The following is a 17,011-nucleotide window of genomic DNA, read 5'->3' as shown; positions in this document are numbered from 1 at the left end:
CTCTGCCCCCGGTCACATCTAGTCGTTTAACGTTAATCCTCCTTCTCTACGAACTTAATTTATGTCCCAAACATCTGAGGACTCATAATGGGAAGGCTTCATCATTCTTCCAAGAAGCTCAGGAATAAAAGCAGCAACAATAAAGAATCCGTATGTAAGATTTTCTGGAAGGACTGAGCTGGGACTTTATGTCTCAAATTTAGTTTAAAGTGGTTCCAGAGTGGTAGTAATCCCAAATCTCGTCTGAAAATAAAATTATATAATCTCTGGAAAAGAATGGTACTTTCATTCAAGGATATTGGGAAGCCCTGTAAAACCCTTTTCAAGGACAGAGTAACACACAAAGCTAATCACCAAAAAAGGAAGCAAAGCAAATTGAGTATAAAGAATTTTAAAAATGTTTACAAAGATTCATAAAATCTTCAGTTATTGGTATTATCAGATGCATTTTAGGAATCAACTGTGCCTACCATATTACAAAAATCTTTGAAAAACTGAAAAAAAAAACCCACCTCTGTAAGGGAATCATGAATGCTAGATAAATCAGAATAAATTATCCAGAGTGCAATATAGAGACTGAAAGATGGAAATTACAGAGGAGGATAGAGTGGCAAGACCTACCTAACAACTAATTGGAGTTCACAAGAAGGAGAAAGAAATAATGGAGAAGACACAATATGTGGAGAAGACAAATTTGCTGAGCACAGGAAGATGCCACTTCACAGATTCAAATTGCTCAACAAATCCCAACCAGGAGAAAAAAAATTAAAGAATTTCACAACTAGAAACAGTATGCAAAAACTATAGAAAACATATTTGGTTTCTGAATTCAATTCAAAGCCCAGGATTCTGAGGGGGAAAATTCTAATATTCTAGTCTCTTTAATATCTTGCATTTGTCTATGTAACTTGTACTTCAATGTTCTAAAAGAACATTGCCCAAAAGATATGCAATATCAGAAAAGTAAATACTAAAGCCAAGAGACACATGAAAAGATTCCCAATCTTATTAACAACAAAAGAAATGCAAATTTAAGCCACAAGAAGTTATAATTTAGCACCTAGCACAGTTACAAAGTTTGAAAGTTTCACAAAAATCAAGTGCTGGCACTAACAGTTGCCAACCAAAGTAACTGCAAGCTATGGTAGGAGTGCAAATTGGTACAACTTTGAAAAAAAATTGCCATTGCTTAATAAAGATGTAAACGGGAAGATACTTTGCACTAGCAAATCCTTCCTTGTTACATATTCTAAGCCTTGAGAGGAATCCAGTTGATGCCACAATATTAAAAAAAAAAAACCCACTGCTGCTCTAGGGACGAAATACAGTCATGAGATATACCAAGGTGCAAGCATTATCTAATGATCTTATGCGTGTAAGTACTCGACATCTACACGAAAAGTCAGTCATACTACTTGTAATTTTTAAAAAATAAGTAAATTTTAGTTAAAAGAAAGTAAAGGAAACAACCCAAATTTACAATAGTAGAATGTTCTGACCTAGGCACGTCTTTGTCCAGTGACTGTTCAGGCGGGCTGGGCAAAGTCAGAGACTGAAGCGCTTCTGGGGGCCGAGGAGGGTCAGAGGAGTGATTCTTCCCAGGACTGAGGGTCTTTGTCCTCAAAGCCCTCACGGGAGTCCTATATTCCCGAGCCCCTCGAGGGTGTGCAATGCACATCGGAGCTGCAGCCAGTGCGCTAGCGATGACGTGACCGCACCAACTTCCGGGAAGTGCCGTGGGTCCGCGGACAGCTGCTGTTGTAACAGCCCGGACACAGGGCATTCTGGAAAATACAGTCCTAGGCAGGTCGGTGCCAATGCTCAAGGCCCATACGAGCTGGACAGCGTGGCAGCCGGGCTTTGGATGAGAGGAGACGTTCCGCTGGTAGAGGCCAGTTCTCACCCCGCACCCGCAAAGGCTGCCCTTGTCCCGGCAGGAGACCGTCTGCGCAAGCAGACGACGTTGCGCCGGCGCATGATTTTATGGAGAGTGTAGTTCTGGGCGCCACTGTCCTCCCAGTGCAAGCAGACGGTTGCCGTTAGCTCCGGAAGGCAGAGTCGTCAGAGACAACTACCGACCTCTCGGGACTTTGCATGTGTTGCTCTGCGCGCAGCTCCGAGCGAAGTAGTTTTTCACAAAGCCCAGGCCGAGTTCTCGCGGTGCGCCGCGCGGCCGCGGAGCCTTCTGGGAAGTGTGGTTTTCCCGGAGGCAACCGTGCGACGCACTGGCAACTTTTGTCCCTGACGCGGAGGCGGCTGAGAAGTGTAGCCCCGGTGTGGCTCATCCTTGGTCCGCCGCGCGGTCGTCTCCGGCCAGGCTCGGAGTTCTCGGTTCTGGAATCGGGGAGGACTGTGGACGGCGCGGTTCCCTCGAGCGGGGCGGCCATTGTCCGCTCGCCGCGACCGGGCGCGTCAGGTACGCGTAGGTGCAGGCTCTGGACGGCCCCGCCCGGCTCGGTGGCAGCGGGGTCGGCTGAGGAGTCAGGCGGGTGTGGGTCCTGGAGGGAGGGCGGCCGGCAGGCCTCGGGCTAACAAAACAGCCAGGCGCTGGGCACGGCTGCCGCAGCCTCCCTGGCCCGAGGGTCTGCCCCGTGGTGTGAGCCAGCCAGGCCTTTCGCTTCTCTGGGCCTCTAAGTGCTGCTTGGTGAAAAGGGGTAAAGATGCCGCTTACCTTATAGAGCTGTTAGGAAAAGGAAATGGGAGAGCGAGTGTGTGTAGTATGCACTGAAAGAAAATGCCATCTGCAGGTTTTTTTTTTCCTTAAAGTCCAGTGTGTAAACCTTGAACAGATTGCTTCAATATCGCCGAGTTTCAGTTTTCTCATTGTTTAAAAAAGAAATCTGTAATGTGAATGCCCACCATGCATAGTGGTGAAGATCGAACGAGCTCTTCTTTAATATTATTAGTATTGTTTTAAGAGTTTATCTCTTATGTATATAATAGTTGATTTACACGCAGATAGCACGTGGTTACTTCTTGCCAAGAAACACTGTTAATTCGAGGAATGATTGGAGCCCCCAAAAGTGATTCCCTATGTGATTTTCTATGCAGGTGTGTCCAGAGCTGCACGATAAGCCTGATTTTTCATGACTGCGTTTTCCAGTTCTTGATCTGCCTTCTCCTTTTATAAGAGAGCCTGGGAGAAGGACAGTGTTCACTTTTGGAAACTGCGAGGACATGTTTCAGGTAAGTTAGGAAGTCCCCAAATCTTCTCAAAACACCTGCTCATCAGGACTCGGGGGTTTTTGCTCTAACTCTCCTACCAGTTACTACCGCATAAAGTCCATTTAGGAGCTGGATCTATAATTCCTTTCATTATAGCAAAACGTGGAGCCCGCAGAACTACAAGGTACTGTCTTCTCTCAGTGCTCCTCTTTTCTACCAGTTTTCTGCTAGAAGCCTCCGTGGAGTCTTGAACAAACCTTTTTTAAAATTACAAGTCAAAATTCAGGTTTGGAATTTTAGGTTATTTGCTTTGTGGTTGTCAAAGCTGTATCATGTGGTCTCAATTAATGGTATATATCAGTTCTTTTCAGTTGTTCAAGTCAAGAGATGTTTGGAGTCATCCTTGATACCTCCCTTTCTCTTATAACTCAGATTCAGACACTCTAGTTGGATCTGAAATATACAGAGGATATCTACACGATTGGTTGCCCTAAGGCTACGACCACTGCCACCCTGGTCCAAGCCACCTAGATTATTGCAGTAGTTGCCTTACTATATTCCCTGCTTCTGCCCTTGACCCTCTTCGGTCTCTTCTCAATACAGCTGTCATAGTGAATTTCTTGTTATATAAAATCCTCAGTGTAAAACTCTTCAGTGGCCCTAATTCAGAATAGAAGTCAGATTTGTGTAATGACTAAAAAGCTTTGTACAATTAGTCTGTCTTATTACCTCTCTGATCTCATCTTCCTTCTCTGTCTCCAGCCACACTGGCCACTGCCTCCAGGACTTGGAAGTTGCTATACCATCTGCTTGGAATATTCTTTCCCTAGATATACACACTCTTGCATTCTTACCTCCTTTGTATCTTTGCTCAGTGGTTACTTTCTTGGTAAAGCTTCCCTGAACACCTTTAAAATTTAAAATTGCAGTCACCTCGTGACTATCGCTTTAACTCCTCCATCACTGTGTTGTTATTTTTCAAAGCACTTATCACTCACTAACTGATACACTATATGTGTAGTATATGCATATGCTCATTGTTTGTCTCCTCTTGCTGGAAGAGGTGTATTTTCTTTTTTGTTGACTGTTTTATCTTCATTATCTGGAGTGGTATCTGTCATAAAACAGATGCTTAGTAAATAATTGTTGAGTGAATGAGTGATGAAAAAATGGCAGGGCAGAATCATGGGGTAGGAGTGAAGCCTGCACAGGAGAATGTATGAGTGGCGATGTGCATGTTGGGCAGAGTCTGTTTCTTAGGAATATTAGATAATAGAATTGGACAAACTTCACTTCTCTAAAAAAAGCTAAAGTGTGAACTGCCAAAATGGTTCATTGATTCATTTTCTAAACACTTAATGAAGAACCTGTTAGGAAGACTCTTACATAGGTTTGGGTATACACTGACATACAGGATTTTGTTACCTAGTGCAATACTGAGAGACCTTTCTACAGTGGTGGAAGTGTTCTCTTTGTGTGCTGTCCAGTATGGTAGCCCCCAGCCCCATATGACTGTTGAGTACTTGAACTATAACTAGAGTGACTGAGGAACTGAATTTTTAATTTTACTTAACTTTTAAGTTTAGTTAATTTCAATTTCTGTAGCCAAATACAGTGGCTACTGTATTGAGCAGTACAGGACTTGTACAGGACTGGTAGAAAAGCAAGAAACTGTAAGAAATTAAGATATTTATGTAATATCCTAAGTTCTGGGGACAATGATGAATGAACACCCTAGGCTGCCCAGGCAGCTGAAGGGGAAGAAAGAGTTGAAGCATCCCTGGGGAAGCAAGGCTGGAGTTGTTTGGGTGGCACACAGTACCAGGGAGGCAGAGGCGGAAGTGAAGTTTTACTAAACTGAGAGAACACCTTGAGTGTGGGTAGGTAGAGAGGCCTACGAGAGTCGTTTAAGGAAGTACAAAACTTTTGTACAGCAGTGGTTCTCAAACAGGGGTGATTTTGTCTCCCTTAGTCCCACCCAGGGGGGACATTTGACAATGTCTGGAGACATTTTTGGTGGTTGTAATCCGGGGGGGGAAGGGGAGTTGCTCCTAACATCTAAAGGGTAGAGGCTAAGGATGCTGCTAAACATCCTAAAATACAAAGGACAGGTCCTTGCAGTAAAGAATTATTCAGCCTAAAATGTCAATAATGCTAAAGTTGAGAAACCCTGATTTAAATAAAGAGCAAAGAGTATCTATTAGTGAGATTATGTGGTGTTCTTCTTTAGACTGTTAATACAGTGATACTCATTAGTATCAAACATACAATGCAAAATATTTTTGCATGAGTGGAATAAAACAGTGCTTTATGCATTTAATATAGTGTTGATTTTTAAATTTGGTTTATCAGGTGGGATTTGTAAAAGCTAATCATTTACAGACTACTGTGGAAAATAGGAAAAGATGGAATTTTTTTCAGTGCGTAGGATAAGGCTAGCATAATCCTAATACCTGGGTAAGAGTAAACACAAATGGAAAAAAAAATTTCCCTGGTGCCAAAAGGGAGATCTCCCTCTCTTAGAATGTTTCCTTGAGAAAAACCTGTAATTGTATGTCCTCTCCCTGTCCCTTTGAGATGCTTGTAAATCTTTTTCAAAGCTAAATAAGCCTCTGCCAATTTCACAAAGTAGTAAGTCTTTCTTATGGGCCTCAGACCCATCTCTTTGAATTGAAAACATGAAGGAAGATGCGCCTCTTATCTCCCTACCTGTGTGGGAGTTTAGCGTAGGCTTCTGGCTCCAAGTTCTAACTACCTGCTTATCATAAAGATACGAGTTTTATTTTTCTTTGGGATAAAGGCAGTTAATATAGATGGCTACTCCAATTACCAGGTGAATTTAGGATGAACTCTGTGTAGCAAATAATGCTGTCAAGTCCTCTTACTTAAGGACAAGTTATTAATTTTGAAAACATGTATAATGGATTGTATCTGCCTGACTTTATAAAAGGGTGAAAATTCTTTCTGTCCTTGCAGTCTTATTAGTGATTGCCTGTGAAGTGCATTACTGTCTGGTTTCATGCTTATTCAGTAATTAAACTTTTCTCTTTTTAGACCGTGGAGAGGATTTTGTGCTTGGTAGATTTGATTTTTAATTATTTCCCCAATACCTGACAAAGGTAAATTCCCTCTTTAAACCAAAGACCAGTGTCACTGGTGAACACACATGTAAAATATCCAAATGAAGTAATAGAATATTGAATTTACACTTGGAGTGAAAACTTTACAATAGCCAAACAATGTTTATTTCACTAATGAAAGGCAGTAATAGTGCCATTTTAAATACATACTTTCTTTGCGCGTATTTTAATTTGACTAACCAGTAAATTATTATTGAACATTTAAGCTTTTTTCTAAAATTTTGCTATTTTAAATAATACCATGAATGAGTACTGTTGGGAAGAAATCTATTTCCTTAGAATATTTTCCTTGCAATGTGTCTTTTTTTTTCTTTGCCCTTACTTTAAGGTTGTATTCAAGGACTACCTGTGTCATAAAACCATCCTTCAGTCTTCTTGCCCAGGGGTCTCAAATTATTTTAATTATAGATTATGAACATGAGGTTTAATTATGTGCATAAATGTTTTTGCTTTTTGTTTATAAATTGGTTATGTATGTGTCTATCTTTAATATAAAGATGTCTTTTTTCTGAACCTATTGTATTCTTTTTTTTTTTTGAACTTTAGTGGGTTATCATGTTTTATTACCTGGCATGTAAGTTATAAAAAACACAATAAGCACTTGACTATATGCTGTCAAGTATTGAATGTTGATTTTTAAAAATTTTATAATTCTATTCCCTTTTACAAAATTAACTCTCCTGAAGGAGAGCTTTTATATTTGTCTCTTATCTGTATTGGACACCACCACCAAGAACATAATTATCCAGTTATTACTTAACTTAGATCAGATTCCTGATCATTGTCACAACTATTGAATCTTGTTCCCTTTCTTCCACACTAGCATAGTTTTACCCCTTGACCAGTGACAGAAGCGGCCTAGGCTATTGGTTGAGCCTAAATATGTGTGCTATTTCAGGTGACATTTAGTGATGTGGCTATAGACTTCTCTCATGAAGAGTGGGGATGGCTGGATTCTGCTCAGAGGGATTTATACAAGGATGTGATGGTCCAGAATTATGAGAACCTGGTATCTCTAGGTAAGCATATCTCCCCCTCGACTGCAATGAGGGAGATCTTTCTTCTGCCACTCTGAATTGCTAGAGATCTTCCTTAGTAAATAGCTGAATTTTTGTTTCACGTTCCCAAGGAAATACATAGCTCTGTTTTGTCCTGCCTGAAGCTTATCTTCCCATTTTAGTGAACATCCTTCAGACTTACTTTGGTCTCTATTTTGATGTTGATCTCTCCTCCATGAAGACCACAGCTTGAACAATTTTTGTTCTGTATTTTTCCTGTAAGCAGGTCTTTCCATACCTAAGCCAAATGTGATTGCTTTATTGGAGGAAGGCAAAGATCCTTGGATGGTGGAGAGAAAACTGTCAACAGGTATGTTTCCAGGTAAGTCATGGTGAATCAGGCAAAAGAGGTCTTTGTTAAGATGCTTGTAGAAAGTGTGGAGGCATTTTAGGATATTTAAGACATAATGTCTTCAGAGATCCAAAATGTAACAAAACTGAGGGATCCTTAGCTTAGATTTCAGAATGACCAGTCCTCTATCCCAAATCATTACCTTTCTGTATTATGTCATCTAGTTAACAGTGGAGGTTTTTTGCGTTCATAATAATTCAAATTGTTGTTTATTTGAAATGAAATAAGGCAAATTATTCTTTGTAAGTCCATGTAAGTCTAAAAATGCTGTCAATTAGATGGAAAATCAGTTTCCCCTAAGGCAGAACTTCAAAGATCAAATATGAACATAAGTGCTAGAGGAAGTAAGGGATGTATAGGAAGGTTTCTAAGAATGATATTTTCTAATGTCAGTAAATACTATGATTTCACACAGATCCTACGTAAACTCACTAAGCCTAAATCTTTCTGAACCACAGAGTATTTAGATTATTTTGTCATTGTAGCTGTTTAATGCAGTGCTATAAATTCTGCATTTTAAGCATATTAATCTGACTGCAAATTGAGATTAATCAATTTAATTAAATTTAATTGAGAAGTTGCAGAACCAAAGCTGTGTGAGATAAGATGTGGTCTTTCACATAAGTTTAAAAGGCACAAAGTATTGGCTTGGGATCCAGAAAGAAATGCCTTCTGCATTTTCTTTCTGATAGATTCAGTTTTTTCCCACATACTGATTGCCTATATTTAACCATTTCCCGTAATACACTCTGCCCCTGAGCTGTCTGTATTCTCTGTGCTCCATTTGAACTTTGTTCAGAAATCATTGAATATATGAGTTTTATTAGAGCATGTGTTTTCTTGTGAGGGTACAGGGGGATGACTTAATTTTTATCCAGTTCTCTTATTTCTACCATAGAAGTTTCTTTTCAAGAAGTTAAAAAAAAAAAAAAGCAGTGTTTTGCTGTCTTGATATATTACAGATTGGGACTCAAGATGGGAAAACAAAGAATTATCAATGAAGGAGGATATTTGTGATGAAGATTCACCCCAAACGGTAATAACGGAAAAAATTATAAAACAAAGTCATGAATTTTCAAATTTTAACAAGGACTTGGATTATATAGAGAAGTTGGAGGGGAAGTGTGAAAACCAGATAGAACATTTCAGACCAGTGACCCTCACCTTTAGAGAAAGTCCCACTGGGGAAAATGTTTACAAATGCAATACACTTAGAAGCATCTTCCATTTAAAGTCTGTTCTTTCTGAACCACAGAGAATTTCTGCTGAAGGAAAGTCACATAAACATGATGTATTTCAGAAGAACATACCAACAAATTCAGTTATAAACAACGAGAATGTCAATGGTGGAAAGAAACTTTTGAATTCTAATGAAAGTATGGCAGCCTTCAGCCAAAGCAAATCTCTTGCCCTTCACCAGACTTATAACAGAGAGAAAATCTATACATGCAGTGAATGTGGGAAATCCTTTGGTAAACAATCAATCCTTAATCGCCACTGGAGAATTCATACAGGAGAAAAACCGTACGAATGTCATGAATGTGGGAAGACTTTTAGCCATGGCTCATCCCTTACTCGACATCAAATAAGCCACAGTGGAGAGAAACCTTACAAGTGTATTGAATGTGGGAAGGCCTTTAGTCATGTTTCATCACTTACTAATCATCAAAGCACTCACACTGGAGAGAAACCATATGAATGTATGAACTGTGGAAAGGCTTTTAGTCGTGTTTCACATCTTATTGAACATCTGAGAATTCATACTCAAGAAAAACTCTATGAATGTCGAATATGTGGGAAGGCCTTCATTCACAGGTCATCTCTCATTCACCATCAGAAAATTCATACTGGAGAGAAACCTTATGAATGTAGTGAATGTGGAAAAGCCTTTTGCTGTAGCTCACACCTTACTCGACATCAAAGAATTCATGCTATAGAGAAACAATTTGAATGCAACAAATGTCTGAAAGTCTTTAGCAGCCTCTCATTTCTTATTCAGCATCAGAGTATTCATTCTGAAGAAAAACCCTTTGAATGTCAAAAATGCAGGAAATCCTTCAACCAGCCTGAATCACTGAATATGCATCTAAGAAATCACACTAGATTGAAACCTTATGAATGCAGTATATGTGGGAAAGCCTTCAGTCATAGGTCATCCCTGCTTCAACATCACAGAATTCATACTGGAGAGAAACCTTACGAATGTATTAAATGTGGGAAGACATTCAGCTGTAGTTCAAACCTTACTGTGCATCAGAGAATTCATACTGGAGAAAAGCCATATAAATGTAATGAATGTGGGAAAGCTTTTAGCAAAGGCTCAAATCTTACTGCCCATCAGAGAGTACATAACGGAGAGAAACCCAGTAGTACAGTAAGTGTGGAAAACCCTTTAAGCCACATGAATCACTATTCATGTGAAAGATCGTATAAGAGAGAAACTGTATAAGTAAGGTATTCGTCATAATATGCTACTCATAGATCCTCCCTGATTCAACATCAGAAAATTTTTACTGGAGAAAGTTCTTATGAATGTACTGAATATGGGGAAATCTTTAGCAGTGATACAAGCCTTATTGTCTGTTACATTTCACACTATAGCGAGACTATAATATGAAGGCAATATATGTGGGGAAGCCTTAGCCAGCATTAATCTCTTGATTGACATAAGTAAATCCACACTGGAGAAAAACCCTTTACATGTAATAAGTATGGGAAAGACATTAAGCAATATGATTCTCTTAAAAAGCATTAAATACATACAGGATAGATGCAACATGAATATAAAAATTGTGGGAAATCCCTCAGTTAAAACGCATCTCTCATTCTACATCAGAGAACTCACACTGGAGAGAAAAATGTAAGAAATGTAGCCAAGTGTTCACTAAGTGTTCTTAGCTTGCTAGACATCAGAAGATTAATGCTAGAATCACCTGAAAGATGTAGGAATTACATGTAAGTGTTCCTTTGCAATGATGCGAATTTGTAAACAATTCTACAGGAAAACCAATAAGCATATTATAAGTGAATATGCATACCTTATAGTAGCAGCATGCATTTTACTCGAGTCCTACATAGAAATTATCTTTAGCTAATGGGCATGTGAAGATACTTGTCACCCAGTGAATCCAGCAAATGTTATAATGTTGAAAATTAAAGTTGCAATAGAAGTTAAAAGTGGCGTGCATAAAATTTTTGGTCTTTAATAAAATCATTCTGTATATATTGAACGCTTTGACTGACACACTGATATTTCTTACAAAATTTTCCACTACTTTCCTCTTGAGGAATTATGATCAGCATTACTGTATAATCTTTGTGGGAGACTAGCATACCTAGGAAAAACGTCCTGATCTCTGTGCTAAGAATGTCGCCATTTTGGTGAGGATGATCCACAGTCCATTTCCAGTTGGCTTAATTCACACATTTTAATTTTTACAAGTACCATGAGAACATAACCCAAGAAACTACGTACTATGAGAGGTCAGAGCAGAGTGGACGTGTTTTTTAATCTGAATCCTAAGGGATGAGTGCTAATTACAGTAACCCTCCATAACTGCAGATTCTACATATGCAGATTCAACCGCTCGCAACTGGAAAAAAAAAGTTTTTATCAAGAGAGTTCTGAAAAGGCAAAACTTGAATTTGCTGGCAGCAATTATTTACACAGCATTTACATTGTTTTTTACAGCTATTTACATGATATTTACATTGTATTAGGTATTATAAGTAATCTAGGGATGATTTATAGTATGAAGGAGGCTGTGCATAGGTTATAACGAATACTGTGCCATTTCATGTAAGGGACTTGGAGCACCTGCAGATTTTGGTATCCATGGAGGGTAAGGGAGTATGTTGGTCTGGAACGAGTTCCCTGCGAATACTGAGGACAACTGTAGGCAACTGTGCAAGAACATGCGCTCTTGGGGATCATTTTAGGCAAAGCAGACAAGCAAGTTGTATCAGGTTTGCTGCATCTGGAATCCGTTATCAGCGTTAAGTTTCAAGTTTTGTGGCTTTGAGGTGTTTCTGCTGGCAGCATCACTAGTAACAGCAGTAATTTCCTCATCCCTTGATCAGTTATGGGGGGTTGGAATTTAATAGTCCAGAGCTGTGCCCATTACTCCAGCCTGCTCACCAATTTTGACAACATTAATTTCCTATATGTCTTCTTGAAATATTTAAGACAGTTTTTGCTTTCTACACTGAACCTTGACAGATAGTTATGATCTGTAAGGGGGTTGGCTTCAGATATTCTAAGCTTCAGATAAGAAATGAATAGCCTTTATTGCCCCTATGGTTTCCCATTTCTTGCTACTGGAAAGGTGATACAGGTCAATGATTAGGATTGTATGGATGCAGTTGCAAGTAAAGCGCAGTTATATAGTTTATATTTCAGATTATGTTCTCTATGGCATTTGATAGTTGTAAGGAAAATTATTTTAAGAAGGAATATCATTGATACAATTCTGGTGTGGAATGAGTGATAGGGTTTCCAACTTTAGACAAAATACTCTACTTTGGTACATGTGCTACCTTAACTGAAAGCCAAGAGGTGAAGGCACATTCCCTAGCAATTCACACTAGAGACAGTGGGTTTGGAATTGGAGGGTAAGTTTTTAATATTAAGAGATTTCTCTTTCCTTTTAATAGTCATGAGGTTTACTTTGATACTCTATGGAATGTTGAAGGATCTTTCAGAGACTTATAATTAAGGGAGCATGGCATGGTATCAAACAAGGATTAAAGATAGTTGTAATTATGGATAGACTGGCCCCTATGTGTACATTTAGTTGTGGAGTAATGGCAGTAGCTTTAGGTTTCTCCCATTGTGTCCTTCTCTGCTCTCCCAAGCACTGGTACTACAAAGATGAAGTAGTCCTTTAGTCCCCCAGGCTTTATTTGCTTTCACTACACAGTTTTATGCCATTGTGTTATGAGAGGATTCATCCAAATGCCCATACTTTGTCATTTAAAAAGCATGAGCATACACATGATAATGGTTTATAATTCTTGATTTAAAGTAACTTCACAATGATACTGAACTAGGAAAAGAAAGCCAGAGATTTAAATAAAGGTAGAGGTTTTTAAAGAAAGCAGTAAGAGGATATGGCCGTACCTTGTCATCGTAAAAGACTGAGCTGAGATCATAATGCTGTTATAATGTCACTGATGGAGAATCATGCTCGGTTATGACTTAACCATTTCTTGAGCATTTACTGTGGGCCCCATAAATAAGACACACTCCATATCCTCCAAGAGCTTAAAGGTGTGTGTATGTGAAGAGCACGGGCTCTGGGCCACGCTGTCTGGGTATGATCTAAGTTGCACATGTCCTGGCTCTGTATGACCTTGGACAACTTAACACGCTGTGCCGTGCCTCAGTTTCTCCATCTATAAAATGATCATAGCATCTAAGGATTACTTTGAAGACTAAATGTGTTAATTGGTGTAAAATGCTTACAATGCCTGGTGCCTCAAAAGCATTCAAATAAACATTAGCTATTAATTTCATTGTCATTGTCTTCACGTGGCTGCTTCATCATTCTGGTCTCCAGTGTCACATCTAGTGGGTCTTCCTAATCACCTATCACTCACCTACTTACTGTTCACCTTTTGGGGGTTTCTTACAAGACATTTCCATTTCCTTCCAACAAATCCCCCTTTGGCATTTGAGCCATCTTTGCGAGGAATATATTTATTATTCAAAATACTCTGAGGAGACACAAAGGACACCAGATAGGAGAAAATGAGACAAGAACACAGCAGGACCGCAGGAAGTCAGGAGGGGTCCCTAACATGTGTTTTGGAGAAAGAGCATAATGAATAAGGCTTCAGGTCCCTGTATGGAGGAGAGGTGAGGCTTTACCCAGTGAGACCAGAAGCCTCAAGTACTTCAGCATCACCTCTTGTTACAGGGTTCTCTGGGCTTAGTGCAGCTGCCCTTAGTGTTCCTGAATAGAGGTTACAGGCATTTTACTGAAGGTCACCGATGACTAGAAATTCAGAGTAGTTTCAATAGCCTTGGGCTAGTCAGTTGTTACTATAGGCAGTTGTGCAGTTATTGGTAAAGATCCTGAAAGAACCAAGGCACATATCACTGAGAATTTCTTGGGAGACTAGCTCTGTACAGGGCATCAAAGGGGAATCAGACACTGCATTTTAAACAGGATGCAATTGTGTTACAGAAAAAAAAAATGCCTATGATTTTGTTCACAAAAGACGATGACAGGCTGTGTGGCTTGAGAGGCACAGAAAGTAAGCTCTGGCATTAAAGATGAATAGGGAAAAAATTATAGTGGTAACAGTATTGCTAGCAGCTGAGCCTCATGGCTGTGTACAGTGTACTGCATACCTGCACTGTATGCTGAGGGCTGAGGTTGCAGCATTTAAGAATTAAATGTTCCCAGCTCTGGACCCAAATTCCTGGGTTTGAATCAGCCTATTGATACTGACACTTGTCTTCCATTAACCTTAAGAAAATTACTTCATTTCTCAAGCTTTGATTTCTGCATCAAAAACAATTCCCACTTTACTAGGTGGTTGTGAGAATTGAAGAGAAAATACTCATAAAGCAAACAATGGAGTGCCTGGCACATGAAAGTTGCTCAGTGTGGTTTTTCTTAGTTTTCTTAATTCCCCCACAGAATATTAAGTAAATGCCATTTTCATCTCTAAGGCACAGTCAGTGACTTGAGCCTCAGGCAGCACCAGCAAATCTCCCAGTCACGCATCTCAGGAACACAGGCTGAATCTGAACATCCAGTAGGAGATATAAACTACAGTTGCCCACCTGGCAATACTGTATCTCAGAAGATCAAGGTTTCTCTTAGCAGTCACACTGGTCCTCCCATGCCTCCTTGAGTAAGAAATACTCCCTTTAGCCGTGCCATTCTTTCAGTCTAAAATGTCCCCAATAACCCCCAAGTTCACCTGCCAGAAGGACTACTGCCTACCCTACAAAGTTCACTTTAGGTATCATCCCAGGCTTCCTCAGGCATTAATGGGGGAAATGAGGGATGAAGAGCCCCTAATAATGAATAGATCAACCACACAGAAGATAACTAAAAAAATAGAGGACCTGTTAGTCAATAAACCAACTACACCTCATGAACTGGATTAGTGCTCTTATAAATGAGACCCCACAGAACTCTAGCCCCTTCTACCATGTTTGGACTCACTGAGAAGTCTGCAGCCAGAAAGAGTGACAATTCTGGCACCTTGATCTCAGACTTTGAGCCTTCAAGAACCGTGAAAAATAAATTTCTGTTGCTTATAAGCTACCCAATCTCTTGTATTTTGTATAGTAGCCTGTATGGACTAAGACAACAACCCATGGGCCAAAGAAGAATCCACAAATTAAATCAGAAAATACTTAAAAGACTTATGAAAATGATAATGAAAACACAACATACCAACATTTGTGGTATACACCAAAAACAGTGTTAGGAGAGACATTTACAGCAGTAATTGTCTACATTAGAAAAAAGGTTTAATAGAAGAAATTAAAAAAAATTTTTTAAAGAAACATGCTATGAGTGAAGTTATGGCTGAATCTTACTGACTATTGAAGACTGAAGAAAATATTTCTCCAAAATGTCTCCTTAGATCTACATTGTGCGATTATACTGAGAAGTGGTTACTGCCCCCAGACTTGAGTGATAGCATAAACAACCTGCATTTATGGCAGGCAGTGAGGGAGGTTCTCTCTCCATCTAGCCCTCACAAAGCCAGATGGAGAGAAAACAGTGTGGTAGAGAAGGAAGCAACAGCCTAGGAGGTGGGTCTGGGTTCCTGTCCTGGCTTAGCCACATACTAGCTCTGAGGCCTTGGCCAAATCACACCATCTCTGAATCTCAAAGCTCAGAAACTTCTAGCAAACATAATAATATCTATCCCACAGAGCTCCATGAGATCAAATACATAAAAATATGTAACACACCTAGCAGAGTGCTCAGCACACAGTAGCTTCTCCAACTAGGTTAGATCCCTTCCCTATGAGACACCTGGAACCAACAACTTTTCGTCTGAAGATATCACAGCCTGGTGTCCAACCTGAGAAGATCCTATGACTTCCAGAACTTCTATTCTGTTTCTTATATTCTATACTGAAAAAAAGAGAAGTGGGCCAAAATTGAGTTTTGTTAATAAATGTTACTGTCACTTGCAAAAAAAAATCTGAAATCAATAACCTAACTTCATACCTTCTGTAACTACAAAAAGACAAACTAAACCAAAATCTACTGAATGAAGGAAATAATTTTTAAAAACAGGATGGAGATAAGCCAAATAGAAAATAGAGAAATAACAGAGAAAATCAATAAAACCAAAAGTTGGCTCTTTGAAAAGATCTTCAAGTTTGATAAACTTTTATCTAGACTGACAAAGAGAAGACATAAATTACTAAAATCAGAAATGAAAACAGAGATATTACCACCAACCTTACAGAGGTAAAAAGGATTATAGGACAATATAGAGAACAACTGTACACCAAAGAGACAACCAAACAAAAATGGAAAAATTCCTTGAAACAGAAATTATCTAAACTGTCTCAAAAAGAAACAGAATATTTCAACAGATCTATAAGAAGTAAAGAGATTGAATCAGTAATCAAAATCCTCCAAACAAAGAAAAGTTCTGGACAGACTGCTGCACCAGTGATTTCTACCAAACATTCAATGAAGAATTAACACCAGTCCTTCTCAAATTTCCAAAAAATTAAAGAGGAGGAACCACTCCCTAGTTTATTATATGAGGCCAGCATTGTTCTGATACCAAAGCTAGATAAAAATTATCATAAGGAAAGAAAATTACAGATGAATATCCTTATGAATATAGATGCAAAAATCCTTAACAAAATATTAGCAAATTGAATCCAACAGCATATAAAAAGATTTATTCACCATGACCAAGTGGAATTTACCCCAGCAAAGTAAGGGTGGTTCAACATAAGAAAATCAATCAGTGTAATCCATCCCCATTAATAAAATGAATTAAAAAAAACCCTATATGATCATCTCAATTTATGCAGAAAAGGTATCTGACAAAATTCAATAAATTTTCATGATAAAAATCCTCAGAAAACTAGGAATAGAGGGAAAATTCCTCAACATGACAAAGTTATTTGTGAAAAACCCACAGCTAACATCATATTCAGTGGTGAAAGACTGCTTTCCCCCTGAGATCAGAAAAAGACAAGATTTCTATTAAGCACTGTACTTGAAGTTCTACCAGAGCTATAAGAAAAAAAAAAGGTAATCAAAATGGAAAGGAAGTTGTAAAATGATCTTTTTTGC

At 39.0% G+C, this 17,011-nt stretch overlaps 1 protein-coding gene across 5 annotated transcripts; it reads left to right on the top strand.

The window, feature by feature from the left end:
- Positions 1-1,988: 1,988 nt before the first annotated feature.
- ZNF181 (zinc finger protein 181) lies at positions 1,989-13,229 on the top strand. Of its 5 annotated transcripts, none has more exons than XM_072967240.1 (5): positions 1,989-2,416; positions 3,134-3,186; positions 7,204-7,324; positions 7,587-7,685; positions 8,678-13,229. In XM_072967240.1, the coding sequence occupies exons 1-5, from the start codon at positions 2,095-2,097 to the stop codon at positions 10,162-10,164; spliced, it is 2,082 nt and encodes a 693-aa protein (XP_072823341.1). In that variant the 5' UTR covers positions 1,989-2,094; the 3' UTR covers positions 10,165-13,229. The 5 variants fall into 5 exon arrangements, with proteins under 5 accessions (XP_072823341.1, XP_031527908.1, XP_031527907.1 ...); XM_031672048.2 differs by lacking the exon at positions 1,989-2,416 and having other exon boundaries at positions 3,051-3,186; positions 8,678-8,751; positions 8,971-13,229; XM_031672047.2 differs by lacking the exon at positions 1,989-2,416 and having other exon boundaries at positions 3,051-3,186; positions 7,590-7,673.
- The last annotated feature ends 3,782 nt before the right edge of the window (positions 13,230-17,011 follow it).

Source organism: Vicugna pacos, chromosome 9 (assembly GCF_048564905.1).
Source record: "Vicugna pacos chromosome 9, VicPac4, whole genome shotgun sequence".
Taxonomy (NCBI): Eukaryota; Metazoa; Chordata; class Mammalia; order Artiodactyla; family Camelidae; genus Vicugna; species Vicugna pacos.
This window is presented reverse-complemented; position numbering and strand designations above follow the sequence as displayed.